Source organism: Lipotes vexillifer, unplaced genomic scaffold (assembly GCF_000442215.2).
Source record: "Lipotes vexillifer unplaced genomic scaffold, Lipotes_vexillifer_v1.1 scaffold194, whole genome shotgun sequence".
In the NCBI taxonomy this organism is placed as follows: domain Eukaryota; kingdom Metazoa; phylum Chordata; class Mammalia; order Artiodactyla; family Lipotidae; genus Lipotes; species Lipotes vexillifer.
The window spans coordinates 650,625-665,895 of NW_006771758.1; the positions used below are offsets into that span (position 1 = coordinate 650,625).

The 15,271-nt window shown below is 45.9% G+C and overlaps 1 protein-coding gene across 5 annotated transcripts in view; it reads left to right on the forward strand.

Moving 5' to 3' along the window:
- Nucleotides 1-10,966, forward strand: part of EBF1 (EBF transcription factor 1) — a 401,223-nt gene extending 390,257 nt beyond the window's left edge. Inside the window, exons 15-16 of one of the 5 annotated variants that reach the window (XM_007447111.1) lie at nt 1,513-1,707; nt 10,501-10,964. In XM_007447111.1, coding sequence (XP_007447173.1) covers nt 1,513-1,707; nt 10,501-10,532 — 227 coding nt within the window. In that variant the 3' untranslated portion in view covers nt 10,533-10,964. Of the gene's footprint in view, nt 1-1,512; nt 1,708-10,500 lie in introns of all 5 variants that reach the window. The other 4 variants (XM_007447113.1, XM_007447110.1, XM_007447112.1 and 1 more) reach the window with 4 other exon arrangements.
- Nucleotides 10,967-15,271: the final 4,305 nt, after the last annotated feature.

Sequence of the window (15,271 nt, forward strand, 5' to 3'; positions counted from 1 at the left end):
CCCCCCCCCGATGGCAATTGCTGCCTGTGACCGATTTGATAACCACTTCCCTAACTTTCCAAAGCCAGTAGGCCGAGGGGGAGGCCACCTAACTGGCAATTTGGACTCTGGTGTGCTCATGGGAAGGGGCCTGTCCGATGGCAATCTGTTCGCTTAGCAGGGTAGCCTAGTAGAGAGAGCACTGCATTTGGGTTTGGTTCCTGGCCTCACCTTCCAGCTATGGCCCTGGGGCAAGTCACCGGACTATTTTCTGAGTCTCAGCTCGCTGGGTTTGCTCAGGTATCAAAAGGATGTAATAGGTCCCAATTTAAGCTTGCTTGGCCAATGACATAGACGAAAAAGAGGTGAAGGTTCTTGCAGGTGATTGATAAAGCAATATATAATGTTTATTACATAAATGTGAAAAATAATACAGTAAAGGAGGAAGTGCCTAGAATTTGAACTAAGTGCCTGAAAATCATCAGACAGGATTCATACTTTTTCCCAGGAGATGGAGGAAATGGAAGGTGAGTGTGTGATGGCACCAGTTCTGAGTGTAGAGGGCTTTCATGTGCTCAAAATCTGTCTCCGAAAGTCACCTAGCAAAAGATGAATGAAAGGCCAGGCAGAGAGGACTGTGGCTGGTGGAGAACGTGCATCGCCCAAACTCTTTCGTTTCCCAAAGCAGCTAGGTTTTCTCTCTCTCTGAACTGCCAGAGGTCTTCTATCATTGCTGATTCACGTCCCCACCACTCCCAGACTGTGAGTATTTACATAAGGCTCCGATCCTGCTGCTTATTAGTTCACACTCATCTCTGTACAGCTCCGCGGGGGACAGAGAGAATTTGGAACTTTGACTTGTAGTCCTGCGTTATTCACACATGTTGCACGTGGCAGACTGTTTACCCGCCTGGCTTCCGACCTACCTCTGTCTGTCTTGTGGAGCATGAAGATACAGTCATATCCTTCGGGAAGCTGTAGCTCCATGGGGAGACAGGCGACACATACACACCACCATCCGCCAGTGCCTTAAGCTGGAATCCTGGGGTTGCCTCCAACTCACTCTTCTTTCTCACACCTCTCCTTCCACTGGTGACCACACTCTCTCAGGTTGGCTTCCTCCTGTCTCTTGTATCCCCAGACCCTTTGCTAGAACCTTAGTTTAGGCCCTGCCTGGAACGCTTCCCCTGACACCCCCTCCACGAAGCCTTCTTTGGTCTCCCTTCCCTGCCTCCCCAGAGTTGGCCATACTCACCTTTGAGGCTATCACGTGGTACTCTACCCCTTATAAGAGCGCTCTTGTTTCCTGGCTTGGGGTGCTCTAGCACGCTGCCTGGTACATAGTCGGCCTACAACAAAAGGAAGCACATGCCGAGTACCAAATGATGAGAGCAGACAAGACCCTCAGAGTTCAGGGCAGGGTCCTGCTGTAAGGGTGGCCTGAGAAGGATGGGTGTCAGGGTCGGAGCTGAGCTGCCTTGTGTCACGACACCAGGAGAGGCACTGATTTCTGTTTCCCCCATTGCCCCTTAGTCGTGCCATCCAGCCCCACCATGGCCTCCTCCACAAGCCTCCCCTCCAACTGCAGCAGCTCCTCCGGCATCTTCTCCTTCTCACCAGCCAACATGGTCTCAGCCGTGAAACAGAAGAGTGCTTTTGCGCCTGTGGTCAGACCCCAGACCTCCCCACCTCCCACCTGCACCAGCACCAACGGGAACAGCCTGCAAGGTAAGCCCCAGGCCCCACCCGGGCCAACCAGACGCCCTGACTCACCTTCCCAGGGCCTGAAGCAGATGCGCCACTGTTGTGAGGGGATCGGCCTTGGGCCTGCCCTGCTTCTGTCCACCCTCATCTATTCTGTTCCTTTGTGTTCACCCTCGTCGGCCCTGGTCCCTGACGCCCGCCCCCCCACCCCGCCCCCCCGCCCCCCGGCATCCCTCCTCTGCTGGAGTCGCCTGAGCAGTTCTCTTTCCAACTCCAGCAATTCCGCTCAGGCCTGGGATTTGCTTGAGAATACTGTTTCCACTTACTAATGCCATCGTTTCTCTTTCCTCTCTCATTCCCTGTGGTCGCCATAATCAGATCAGTCTTTTGTGGACTCTAGCAAGTTCTCCACTGCAGGGTCTCTCCCGGGACTGGCCTTCTCCTGAAGTAGGTTCCCTTCCTGTTGCCTGTGTCAGCATGCACATTTGGTGGGGCTGATAATGGGGAGGGGGTGAGTTGGCCAAGCCAGAGCCCTGAGGTTACAGCACCTTAGACCAAAGACCCAAGACTTACTACTGGGAACCAGAAACCCCAAAGTGCTACTAGAGGAGTCTGGTTCACATCAAAACTGTTTGTTTGATTTCCTCCCCGCCATGGAGCATGGAAAATAACAGAGTACCCAAATTTGAGGTGACCTTTCTATTCATCGAGAAGAAACCCAACCTTTTAAAACGGGTCCCACCATTTCTTACGCTTTTCTTACTGGCGCTGAGTTGTAGTGTTGACCTGCACGACCTCCCTCCTTCCCCACAGTGGGATCGCGTGATCAGCACTCAGGGCCCCTACCTCAGAGACGAGAAAGCGAAAGGTTAGCGAGGTTATGGAATGGCTTGACTTCCGACAGGGGTGGGTGGCAGAGGCTGGCTTCAAACTCAGGCTCAAGAGTTCATCTCCTCCCTCCAGCTTCCAAGCACTTTACTGCTCAGAGCGGGCAAATGGGATGTATCCAGGGTTCGTAAGGCAGCTGGCAGGGAAGTGAGATCAATAAAATCATCAGCTGCCACTCCTTGAGCACTGACCGGTGCTAAGCACTGAGCCTGCTGTATCTTATTTAATCCTCACAACTTCCTGATGAAACATGAGGACAATTATGATCTCCATTGCACAGAGGATAAAACTGAGGCATAAGGAGAGAGAACACCTGCCCATAGGCATAGCCAGAAACAGTGGGGATGAATATAAACCCTCAGGGTCTATGCCCTAAGCCCTTAGCCTACCCAGTGCCCCACGGAGCCTTCCTTCACAGCCGGCTTGCCCATCTTCACTGATGGAGGTGAGTCATGGAGGTCGAGAGGGGTCAGGGGGGCAGCCCTGTTTCTTACGTCTCTGTCTATCTCTGTATACTTCTATACACGTACTCTGTACAGGACACTTTACACTGATGTAAACTTACGTCCATTCTCTTGAAGACCCTATGAGGTTGGTACTACTCCCATTATACAGATGAGGAAGTCAAGGCCCCGTTTGCTCGAGGTCACATATCTAGTAGTGGTGGAGCCCAAACTGAACCCCATCTGTGTGACTCCTGAGCCTGAGCTCCTGCTTCCTTTTCTGACTCCATAAGGGCTCAGCAAGGCACTCCTCAGAGACCTGCTGGCCGGTCTGCCCAGCACAGCCAGGGTCAGTGCCCCTGCCCCCTCCCTGAAATATACATACACTGGCAAAGCCATCTTCTTAGAGGGAAAAGGAAGATAATGGGACTGTGGAACGACACTTCAGGCAATATTCCTTGTGATTGATTGATGGGAAATGCCCACCCCACGAAGGGGAGCCACCCATTCACGCAAGTCTCTTTTTCCGCTAAAAATAATGCTTTGGCACGCACAGTACACCTCCAGCTGGCAAACTGAGGATATCATGCTTAAGCGAACGTAACTTATAATGGGTTTAAATAAGGATAAAACCCATGGAAAGCAGAAATCTACCGTTCTTGAACTGCCAATCACAATGCTTGTTAAACACAGACTTGACGTCAGGAAGGTTTAACGGGGTTTGTAATCCGCCGTGGAGGGCTGGCGCTTGAGAAGAAAAGGCCCACGGCCCTTGCAGGGTCACAGCTGTATCACTGGCCACCAGTGACTGACTGAAGTGGGCATCCGTTCCGTGAGGCCGAGTGTCTTTTCATGCCACGTGGGCCAAGGAGGAGGGAGCAGGAAGGGACTGAAAGTAGGGACTCAGCTTGAGTTTTAGAACCTCCTGGATCTAGGGAACTTCTGGTGTGTGTGTGTGTGTGTGTGTGTGTGTGTGTGTGTGTGTGTGTGTGTGTGTGTGTGTGTGGAACCTCCTGGATCTAGGGAACTTCTGGTGTGTGTGTGTGTGTGTGTGTGTGTGTGTGTGTGTGTGTGTGTGTGTGTGTGTGTGTGTGTGTGTGTGTGTGTGTGTACGCTTAAGTAATGATGAAATGGCATCAAGACAGGGACACACACACACACACACACACACACACACACACAAGACAGGGACACAGAAAGTTTGTGCATTTGTCACCCCTAGGGCATTTCTAACCCATGTCTGCACAGATTCCGAAAGTACAGAGACTGCTCCCTGCTTCTGATCAGCGGCTGAGTCTCCATCACGTTTCTAATGCACAGCTCACAGCTGGGAGGGTTTAGGGTGTGACTCAGGGACACACTTTGTGCTGGATTTGCTATTGTGGATGACACTGCCCTTTCCTTCTAGTTGAGCGTGTGTCCTGGAGATACCTTCTGGTGGTTTTTGTTTTTCCAATACTGTCATGTATCAAACGTCCCTAGTTTGGGGGAGGTGGCAGCAGAGGAGGAATGAGTTGGGAAATTAAAGTCACGTTAACTGATACCACCTTGGAAGCTGTCCTCCCTCCTGCCCACTCCACTCTTCACCATCCACTCGCCAGGCAGGGCCCACACACCTGGGATCACACGTCTGTCCTCTGCACGCCGTCCCTGCGGACATGGGTGTGACGCATCACTGTTTTCAGGGAGCTCTTGCCTTGGAGTCTCCCCTGAGAAAAGTGACATTCTGACTGGAGGCTGCTAGACCCATAACTAAAGAATTACTTCATCTTCAGCTGTCTAAATTCCACTTCTATTTTTAAAAAAAAAAAAAAAGAAAAGAAAAGAAAGGACACAGGTGGGTTATAGAATTGAGGGTGAGAATCTCTGAAGTGTTGCAGGCCTCCTCCTTTGCATTGTTACAGTAACACCTGCTTCATTTGGACCCACCTCGTTCAGAATTGTGATCATTAAGACAGGGCAGGTGACGAAGGAAGAGTTGGTTAAGCAAACTGACCACATGAACAAGATCAGAGGTGACACATTTAGGCTGTTTTAAGTGTTTTAAAGGTCTCTTTACCTCCGGCTACCACTCTGCTAATTGTCCACCGTTCTTTTTTCTTTTTAAGCCAACTCCTTAGAGGCCCTTTTCCCCAGCAGCCCTTTCTCAGCCTCCTCTGGTGACAGCACTCACATTTATTCCCCAACAGATACGCACTGTGGTCTCACATGATGGTGATGACAATGGTCACAGCCACTAACGTGGGAGGCAGGGCTTCTTCCCAGCCTGGCTTTTTCACTGTCTCGTGTGTTCCTCCCAACCAGTCTTAGATATAGGTTACCCGTTGTCCCCATTGTACAGATGCAGAAACTGAGACAAAGGCAGGCTGGCTCATCCAGAGTTACGCAGCTAGCACACAGGGGGAGCCTGGGGTTAAATCCCAGGCCGACTGAATACTGTATCAGCCCCCGTGCTAAACGAAATGGTCATAGTCAAGCCGCTGGGCTAGGACCACGTGGACCAGAAAATGCTGACCTTAAAAGCTTTTCCTGTGTTAGGGGAAACATGACACCAGGGGAAAGAAAGCAGATCTGTCTGGGAGAGGCTGGGTGCCCAGCTGTGGAAGCTCAGAGGACGGAAAGATTAGGGAGAGTTCAGGGCAGCCTCGTGGAGAAGGGTGCCTTTGAACTGGACCTTAGGTGAAGGGCAAGTAGGATTTGGGACCAGGGAGATGGGGGAGGAGCATTCCAGGCAGAAGGATCAAGGATAACCTGAGCCAGAGTCATGGGTAGGGGGCTGTGCACCCTTCTGCAGCACAGGAAGCACCAAGAAGCAGGGAGAAGCTGCAACAGGAAGTCCTTACCTGGGAGTCAGAAGCTCCATTCTTTACTGATACTTTAAAATTCACAGTTTCTACTGTGATCCCAACTGGTTTTCTCTCCCAGGTAGCTAAAACCTTTGACGATTTACGATTCGTCTGAGAAATTTTTTAGGACAAAGCAACTCTATCTCAGTACTTCTGGGGTCCCATAGGTGTTCTGTTAAAAACAAAAGGAAAAGAAAATGTTATGGTCAAACAAACCTAGAAGCTGGTGTTTACCGCATCACTGTCTTGGAGTCACAATGCACGTATGTTTAACTAATAAAGGCTCTGAGACACCTCGCGCTTAAAGAAAAAAAGCGTCTCCCATTCTGTTCTCTGCACTTCTTTGCCCACAGAACACTCTTCCGAATGTTAACACCAGTGAACATCCCATGAAAAACTTGGGAAATTCAGACATATTTTGAATTTAAAGATTAAAAACACAGAGAGGTGGCGCAGTGGTTGAGAGTCCGCCTGCCGATGCGGGGGACGTGGGTTCGTGCCCCGGTCCGGGAGGATCCCACATGCCGCGGAGCGGCTGGGCCCGTGGGCCATGGCCGCTGAGCCTGCGCGTCCGGAGCCTGTGCTCCGCGACGGGAGAGGCCACGACAGTGAGAGGCCCGCGTACCGCAAAAAAAGCCAAAAAAAAAAACAAACACACAGAGAAATCTCCTTCCATTCTTATGTAGATAACGTCATTGATCAATCCTGATCTTAGAGTCCCCAAGTGTGTCTGTTTTCAGAGCCCAGAGACCTGAGTCACCTCGTCCGCTCAGCTATTGTCCTGGAGACATCCTTTCCCTTCTCCTAAAGCTGTGCCCCTACAGCATGGATTCTCTGCAATTTCAGGCCTCAAAGGACTTCACTAATCAAGAGAGACAGGCAGCCCCAAGAATGCTGTCACCACGCCATTGGACCTGTCCCCAGTGTGGGGAGTTGAAACCCCAACCATGTCCCGGACTCTCTCCGCAGCGAAGAATTTAAAACAAAAAGGCCAGGGTGATTTTACAAAAATTGTCCGCGCACCGTGCTGCTTTCTTTCCCCACCTCCTTGAAGTGCAGGCTGGCCGGCCTCACCCAAGTATCTGCAGCCTGGTAGCAAATCTCCTGGAATTGTCTTTCGCTCCACGCACATGTTCGGTTTGTGCAAGCTCTTCCCCCCATTCTGTTCCTGATTAGCTCCTCATTCTTTCTTACACATATGGTGGTTCAAGGAAGACCACATTCCACCCTCTCGCTCCAAACTCTCCCAGCTCGGCAAAACTTTCCGTTTTGTCTTTGTTCTTATCACACTGAAAAATGCACTGCCTCTCAAGCCAGTAGTTTTCTGCGCTTTGGTCAGGGCACGTGCTCACCCAGCAGCCAGGGGAATGGCAGAGCCTCCTCCGTCTTGTGATGTCTTTGGCACATGTTACTCTCTGAGACTGTCGTGTCCTCATGGAAATCTTCACGGGCCCCACTGGGCCAAGTGCGTGTGCCAGTGGCATTTCTGGAACATTCTAAGCCTGAAACACCCATCCCTCTCACCCACGTAAGTAATCTTGGGGATTACAGCACGGATACAAGAAAAACAGCCTCTAACATTCCGGGAGCTTCCCTGTAGTCGTGCAATGAGGTTTCTTTATTAAACGGCCACTTTAGAGGTGCCTAAATTCAGAGGCCACAAAGGGAGCTCCTTTCCCCAAATTTACTCATCAGTGAGGGTTCTGCGTCTGGAGTTCAGGAAGTGACGGATGAGATTTAGGGAGCTGTAACCCCCTGATATTACGTGCAAAACTCTGGGTGTAAGTACCTCTGGGGCTTCTTCTGGAGAGAGGTTCCCTGGCTTTTGTTAGACCCCCCCCCCACCCCACCCAGAGGAATCTGAAGTCCAACGAAGGAAAGGTAGGAAACTGCGGGCAGACCACGGCCAGCCCTAGATACCCCCAGATATGTACGTTTGTTCACTTGGTTTTAATTTTAACTTTTTGCTAACACATATAGACTGGGCTATTTTATCTTTGAAAAAAAATCCACCTGCCCACCTTCTCTAGAAGTAATTGGAAAGCTGGGTGGCTGTGAGCAGGCATTCCCGCACGGCAGCACCGGGGCAGCGTTTAGAGTGCCACCCACCCTACAGACCTCAGTCCGCACGGCGGGGACCTTGCTCACTCATGATCCCAGCCTGGGCTCTCAAGGTGCTGGAGGTTTTGACTCCTGTGTTCCAGACTAAGAAGCAGTTATCTTTGGACTCGCAGCACATCACTTAGCTTTGCTTTATAGCTTTTAATGTGGCCCTAAGAGAAGTTTAATCTAATTGATCTAACATACTATTCAGGTAGCAGAATACTGAGTAGCTCTTTTTAAAAAAAATTCTGGTCATCTAGAATTAAAAAAAAAAAAAAAAAAAAAAAATCCTGATGTTTTTAGGGCCCAGTTGATACATTCTGGCTGGGTCCACTGACGGAAATAGCAGGAAGTTGGTCAGTTCTCTACTTTGCTTTGTATCATATTGACGCTGCCTGATGTATGCCACAGGAGACTGCCCTTTAATGCCAGGCACACACAGTAGATTTTGGCGGAAGGCATAAGGAGACACACTTATTTTGCCAGAGGGTTAGAACTCCCACGGAAAGCCCTGCCTTTAGTAAAGGTGCCTGGACGCACCTCCAGCCTGGAGGAAAAGATCCTTAGGGAGGCAGGACCATGCTGAGCTGTCACACTGCAAAGACCCTCTTGCTCCCGCTACCTCCCCCTCGCCTTTGGAGCTACAGCATCTTGAATTCTCAAGGCTTGGGTTGAAATACCCAGCTCCCCATTTCAGTCGAATCCAGGGCTCACTTGAATCTTAAGGGGACTGCATCTCCAATGGATCCCAAATCTTTGGGGGTTTAAGTTGGTCTGCGTTTGGCAAGTCACACTTCCTGTTTCTAAGAAAAATGGCTTATGATGGCTTACAAAAAAGACTCCGGGAGCTTTTGGACTGCGAAACGGCTCTTGCAAAACAACATGTGGATGATTTACGTGTAAATGAATCAGAAACATGTGGATTAAATTTCCTTGTGAATACAGATGGGTTTAAAAATTAACGGAAAAAGCGTTTGTTTGGCAAAATACTTTTTAAAAAAAATTGAATTGAAAATGCCAGGGCTGGGGGTAGGGGAAGCAGAGGAACGTGGGGCGCACAGGGCTCACAGCCTCACCTGGCCTTCCGACGTCTACTGCACGGTTTGTGGTAGTTGGGGCTCGCTTAAAAACAAAGGCACATTCTCGCAGACATGAGAGTTGGGAAATTTAGAGGGTCACTTCCTAGATGCAGTCACCACTGACAAGGACATTCATTTAAATTTAGAATTGCCAACAAAAAGAAAGCAATGACTTCCTCTCTCTGCCTGACAGGATGTTAGGCCATCATTGGGAGACAAAGATGGCTGCCTCTTGCTTCTAATGCAAGCATCGCTCTCATCTCCGCATACTTCAAAGTTGCCATCCGGAACTCTGCACTCATCCCTGCACTTATTCCTCATACCCATCCTGTGAAGTGTTCCATATCGGATGGTACCTAGTTCACATGAGGAAACACAAGCCCGGAGAAGTTAAGCAGTTCGCACCGGTCACACAGCTAATTTAGCGGCAGAAGTTAAAAACAACAGCAGCCCACCTCTATTAACTAGGAGCTGATCCGGGCTAAGCACTGCGCACTGGTGGTTTTACTTAAATCTCCAACAGCCCTGACGATATCACGGCCCTTGCAAATACTGATACACTGCATTTCTAGCTGAGGAGGCAGAGAGGTGCAAGGAGACGAGCAACTAGCTCGGGTGGCAGGGGGACATACCCAGCAGGCAGAAAAGCCAGGGGTGGAACGCTGTCAGATTCCATGCTTTCCTAAATACAGCTGTGTGTGGGTTCCTAACAACGGCTTTGCAAGAGTTTTGATTATCCCATACAGCCTTCCCTTTGCCTAGGATCTCTCTTTAGCTTCCCTAGGCTACAGTTTTCTAGGGACATGGTCAGACCATTCCAGAAACCCTGAGTGGAGCAGTGGCATAGAAGACATTCTGCGTCCGCATCCTCCAGTGAACAATGCTTTCTGGAGCCAGTATCCCCTTCTCCCAGGCCTGAGGACCCAAATGGAGTCACTCAGATCGCTGCTCTGAGCCTCCGTCCTCACGCTCACACAGAGCACAGGCAGAGCCACGGGTTGTGGTAGAAACTACTGGCTGTTACAATGGACCAGTTTTTTATTGTATATTTTGGAAGCGAAGGGGAGGGGAAAAAAAAGAGTGACAAACTGAAAATTCTCACTATTTTGCAAGCGTTGGGCTGCAACTTTCCCAGCAGTATGCAAACTATGTGACTTTTCCAGTTATGTTTTAAAATTGAAATCAGATTTGGAGGGATGCTTAGGATCTTCTTTTCTGTTAAAGACACATACCCATGCTGACATACTATCATTCTTAATAAAGTACATGTATATTTTATAATAAAAACTCCCTCCAGGGAAGATGAGAAAGCACATGTGTGGCTAATATTCAACCAACATAGTGGCGTGTGGGTGTTTTTTGCCATCTTTTTTTTTTTTTTTTTTTTTTTTTTTTTTCCTCTCTTTCAGTGAGAAGTTTGGATGCAAAACCATTTACTCTTGTCTTCTCTTTTCACAGCGATATCTGGCATGATTGTTCCTCCCATGTGAAAGAATTGCCTTGAAGAATTTTATTAATGAAGAGGTTGGATTCTGCTACAGAAAGTAATCTGATACAAGTCCCAGAGTGGAACTTTTAACTCAGGCCTTTTTAAGAGGAATCACAATAACTGCAGATTTTTAAACAAACAATATCACCGACCTTGCAAATACTGAAATTGGAAGGGATCTGCTAATGCAGGGTGTTGGTTACAGTTGTACCTCCCAAGTCCTTGGGGGGATATATTTATTCTGTGTTGATAAAAGCAAATCCTCTTTCTCTTTCTCTCTCTCTCTTTTTTTTTAAAGCTTAACTTGGCAATCATTTGTCTTTTATAAACCATAAAGCTGTATACAAGGGACACTATAAATAAGACTCCATGTTTTAATTTATGTTTTTAAAGCTGTGTAAAAGGAGAATGAAATGGTGATATTTACAAAAAAGTTTAAAAAGAAAAAAGAAAAAAAAAAAAAAAAAAAAAAAAAGCTTGTATGGGACAGAATAGGAATGCCAGTTAGATTTTTTTAGAAAACTAAGGGTCGGCCTTTGCGCCTTAAAGCATATCAAGTGGTAGTTACTCGGACAGTGCATTTCCAATATCTAACTTAACATGCCACCCCTTAGCAGTGCAAGCTTATTTCTCTCTTTTGTATTGTTGTCTTAAGTAACTGTGTAAATAAATGCAGCCTGGAAAGTTAAAAAGTGATGTAAGTGATCACATTTTCCCCTTCTACTCAAAAATCCAGTGCCTCTAGACAGATCTTAAAACTGCATATTTAAACCTGACAGCACTCTCTCTTTTGCTTATGTCAACTTCTTTGGGAGCCTATGGCCTCTCGGGAGCTTGGTGGCACACGTGCTGTGTGAGAATCTCCTTTGAGACTTCATGGAACAGGGTCAGGCACAGAATTCCACATTACGCCCTCCAGTTATCAAACCAAAATCCCACTTACACTCCGCCATTTACATGGTTAAAGTTTACTCATCCTAAATGCTGACTTCATACCAATCCTTCAAAAGCTGACAAAAGCAACATGGCAGGTATTTCAGATTTCCCATCCGAGATAGCGCCTCTGTCAGTCGACCCTTACCATTTGTAACATAGTAGATTGAAGCGACAGGTTAAGTGCTTTGGAATTAAGAATAAAAGGAAACTGGGAGAAAGGAGAAGAAGGTTGAGATCTCCAAAACATGGTTTTCTGTTTGATGGGAATTTTTGCTCTCATTATCTGGGAAGTGTTCTTAAAAATAGGAATTAATAGCAAAGATGCAGCAAAGCTCTGAGGATGCATTTGCCTGATATTTTTTTCTTTGCTGTTGTGTTTTGTATGTAGTTATAAATACTGTAGATTTTTTGTGATTTTTTGCCAAAGTTGTTGTTCTATTTATACATTTTAATGTCTTAAGACAGTTTTTCAATATCACAAAAAAAGATTTTACTGCATATTTTGCAAAGAAAAAAAAAAGCTCACTACCTTTAGCTTGCACATACTTGCAAAGTTAATTAAAAGGCTTTTTGTTTTAAAGGGGATTTTGTAAGATATCCGTATAAATAATGTATTTATCTTTGGAATTTGTACATTGCTTTCCCCTTCCTCCTTTTCCTCCAACTCCCAGTTTATTTTATTGTGTATGTTTGCTATGTGAAAAGTGCGTATTTGTTTGGCCACCTATAGTTATATTAGCTATTTCAATGTGATTTTTAAACATTTCATTTATAGTTATTTTTAGTACTGTTTTAAACCATGCTTCATTTTTTTAATTTTCACCCAAAAGCCATTGTCTATTTTTGTATTATTTGTAAGTTAAGAAGTTTTTTCCAATATATGGCAAAAAATAGTAGCATATTATTCTTGTAGCATTTAGTTCTGTAGATTAAAAAAAATGTATCCTTTGCTTTGGAAGCTTACAGAAAAAACCCTAATGCTGTTTTACTCTATTAATATGCATGAAACCTCTCCCTTTGGAGTGACGCATTTTGTGCATTAAATTCCGGGGAGAAACTTCATAGAAATCAATGAACATACTTTCTTTCCTAAGTCTGCTTGTATATTTCCTCTGTCTTTCACATAAATATAAACCAGCAGATTGGATGCCTTAACAATGCAAATCATATTCATTTCACTTGTACATTGTAACTGTGCACCAGAACTGTCAGTCATCACTAACAGTCTAAGAATAGAAGAAAAAGAAAAAAAAGAAAAAAAAAAACAAAAAAAAACAAAGAAATCGAAAAGCACAAAAGAACTGTTTTGTTACCTTAAGACAATGTAACTTTTTCTAGTAGAGCAAGAAATTTACAACAATGCTGCAACTGTGCATGCCCCCATATGGATTTTGCAATGGTTTTCACTAGACTGTCAGAGTGCGATTTTTATGGGTTGGGGAGGGTGGGGGAGGGGTGTTGCGGGAGGGAAGGGAGGGGAGCAAAGCTGATTTTTCTTGGTGAGAAATAATAATAATGATTAATAATAATAATAAAACTGGAAAATGTAAGCAAAGTGGACGCATTGCTTCTCGGTACTCAGAAAGGTTGTCTGAATTCGTGTGCTAAGCGCTGGCCTGAAGATGTGTACAATTTAAAGCCATATTTTGTCTGGTGAGCCCCTTAACTGTTTGTGAAGGACCCGGGTCAGCCTGTGAGGTGTCGGGCTCAGACCTCGACAACAAACGCCACCCACTGTCAGCCATGTGTAGTGGTTAGAACTTTTCTTGAAAGTCCAAAGAGCCTTTAAAATGTGTATAATTTGTGTTTTGTTGCCTCTATTGATATTGATTAGATGAAAAGACGTTCTGGCCCTCTGACCCTCTCTCTTCTACACAGAACTTTTTACAGGTAAAAGATGTTACCCTAAATACAGAATATGGCTTTAAGAAGAAAATGAAATAGCGAATTCAATTAAGATTTCAGTTCGGGGGGGCGGGGGGGTGGGGTGGGGTGGGGGTGGGGGTGGAATACAGCTTCTGGATGACTGGATTGCAGAACATTCCCTGGCCTCACATTGTACTAGGATGCAGCTTAATGAAGTCATCTCTAAATCTAACCTTTCACCTTCTTATCAAACTTTTGGAATAGACACACACTGTACAGTTCAATTGTTAGAGAACCTAACTACTGTAGAGATTGTTATAATTTTTTTTTTTTTTTTTTTTTTGATCATAGTTTTTTAAAGGGTAGCTTTTTCAGAGTTGGTTAGTAGTCACATTTACAGAGCGGTCCAGAATTTGCTTTTTGATACCAAAATTTATTGGCCTTTTCAGAGCAAGAGGTTGGTATAAATATTATAATTAAAATGAAGAAATAGCTGCATGTGGGGTGTGTGTATGTGTGTAGTGAGAGAGAGAGAGAGAGAGCTGATTATTTAAATCTCAGGGAGTTCAATTAGGCAATTCAGGTTATAATATTTTGGTGCTTTTTATTGCAGATAAATTATGATCGATGAAAATGAAACAAGGTTTAGAGTCATCATATTCAACAAAATAAATTTAACTCTTGGAAAACAGTGAATATCTGATAGAATTGAGCATTGATATATAATTTTTCAATGACATTATTCATCAGCTTGGTGTTATAAGATACATTTGCGAAGTATTTTCTGGAAATAATTAATGTTAAACTGAGTAAAGAACTTAGGAACTTCCAAATTGAATATGCATTAAGGAATGTTATAAAAATTATTAGATGTTGCTAGTGATTTAACTTTAAAACCCAATTATTTTTTACTATTCCTCCTTCTGGATGACGATTGCAGAACATTCCCTGGCCTCACATTGTACTAGGATGCAGCTTAATGAAGTCATCTCTAAATCTAACCTTTCACCTTCTTATCAAACTTTTGGAATAGACACACACTGTACAGTTCAATTGTTAGAGAACCTAACTACTGTAGAGATTGTTATAATTTTTTTTTTTTTTTTTGCAAACATTCAAGCTGTAAAAACTTTTCAACTTTCACAATATTTAATTAAAGTTACTTCCTGTCTGTGATGGCAGCTCCTAGTCGTGTATTCATTTCTCTATTTCAGATGAGTCCGAGTCCAACATAATGTAAAAGGTCTGTGTTTGCAATTACTCAGGACAGTGTTGACACCCAGAGAAAAGCAGCAAGAGTAGTCTGGGGACACCCACTTTCCCTCTTTTCAATCCTTGGGGATTTGCTAATCTGGGATGCAAATTGAACACACACAGCGTACTGCTGCCCTCTGCTGGCAGCAGCTGGACGCGCAGTGCCCATACTGGCCCAAGGAGAGGCCAAGAGCCCCAAGGATTACACTAGGCAAGCAATGAGATCCCCCGGAAGTGACTGAATTATGAATCCAGGATCTGGCCACTCTGGAAAGCCATCCTCCGTGCTGCAAGTCTGAACCAAGCTCTTCACATACAGCTGCTAATTAATCCCAGCGAGGCTTCTGGTCAATTAATTATGTGCCCTGGCTCATTGATGAGGAGGCATGTGTAAACACAGAAACTTCTATGATCTATAGTTTTAAATTCCATGTGGATAAGACGACACTTTTCCTGTTGGATAAAACCAAATTTATCTGGAGTCGGGCTTCCCTGGTGGCGCAGTGGTTGAGAGTCCGCCTGCCGATGCAGGGGACACGGGTTTGTGCCCCGGTCCGGGAGGATCCCACATGCCGCGGAGCAGCTGGGCACGTGAGCCGTGGCCGCTGAGCCTGCACGTCCGGAGCCTGTGCTCCGCAATGGGAGAGGCCACAGCAGTGAGAGGCCCGCGTACCGCAAAAAAAA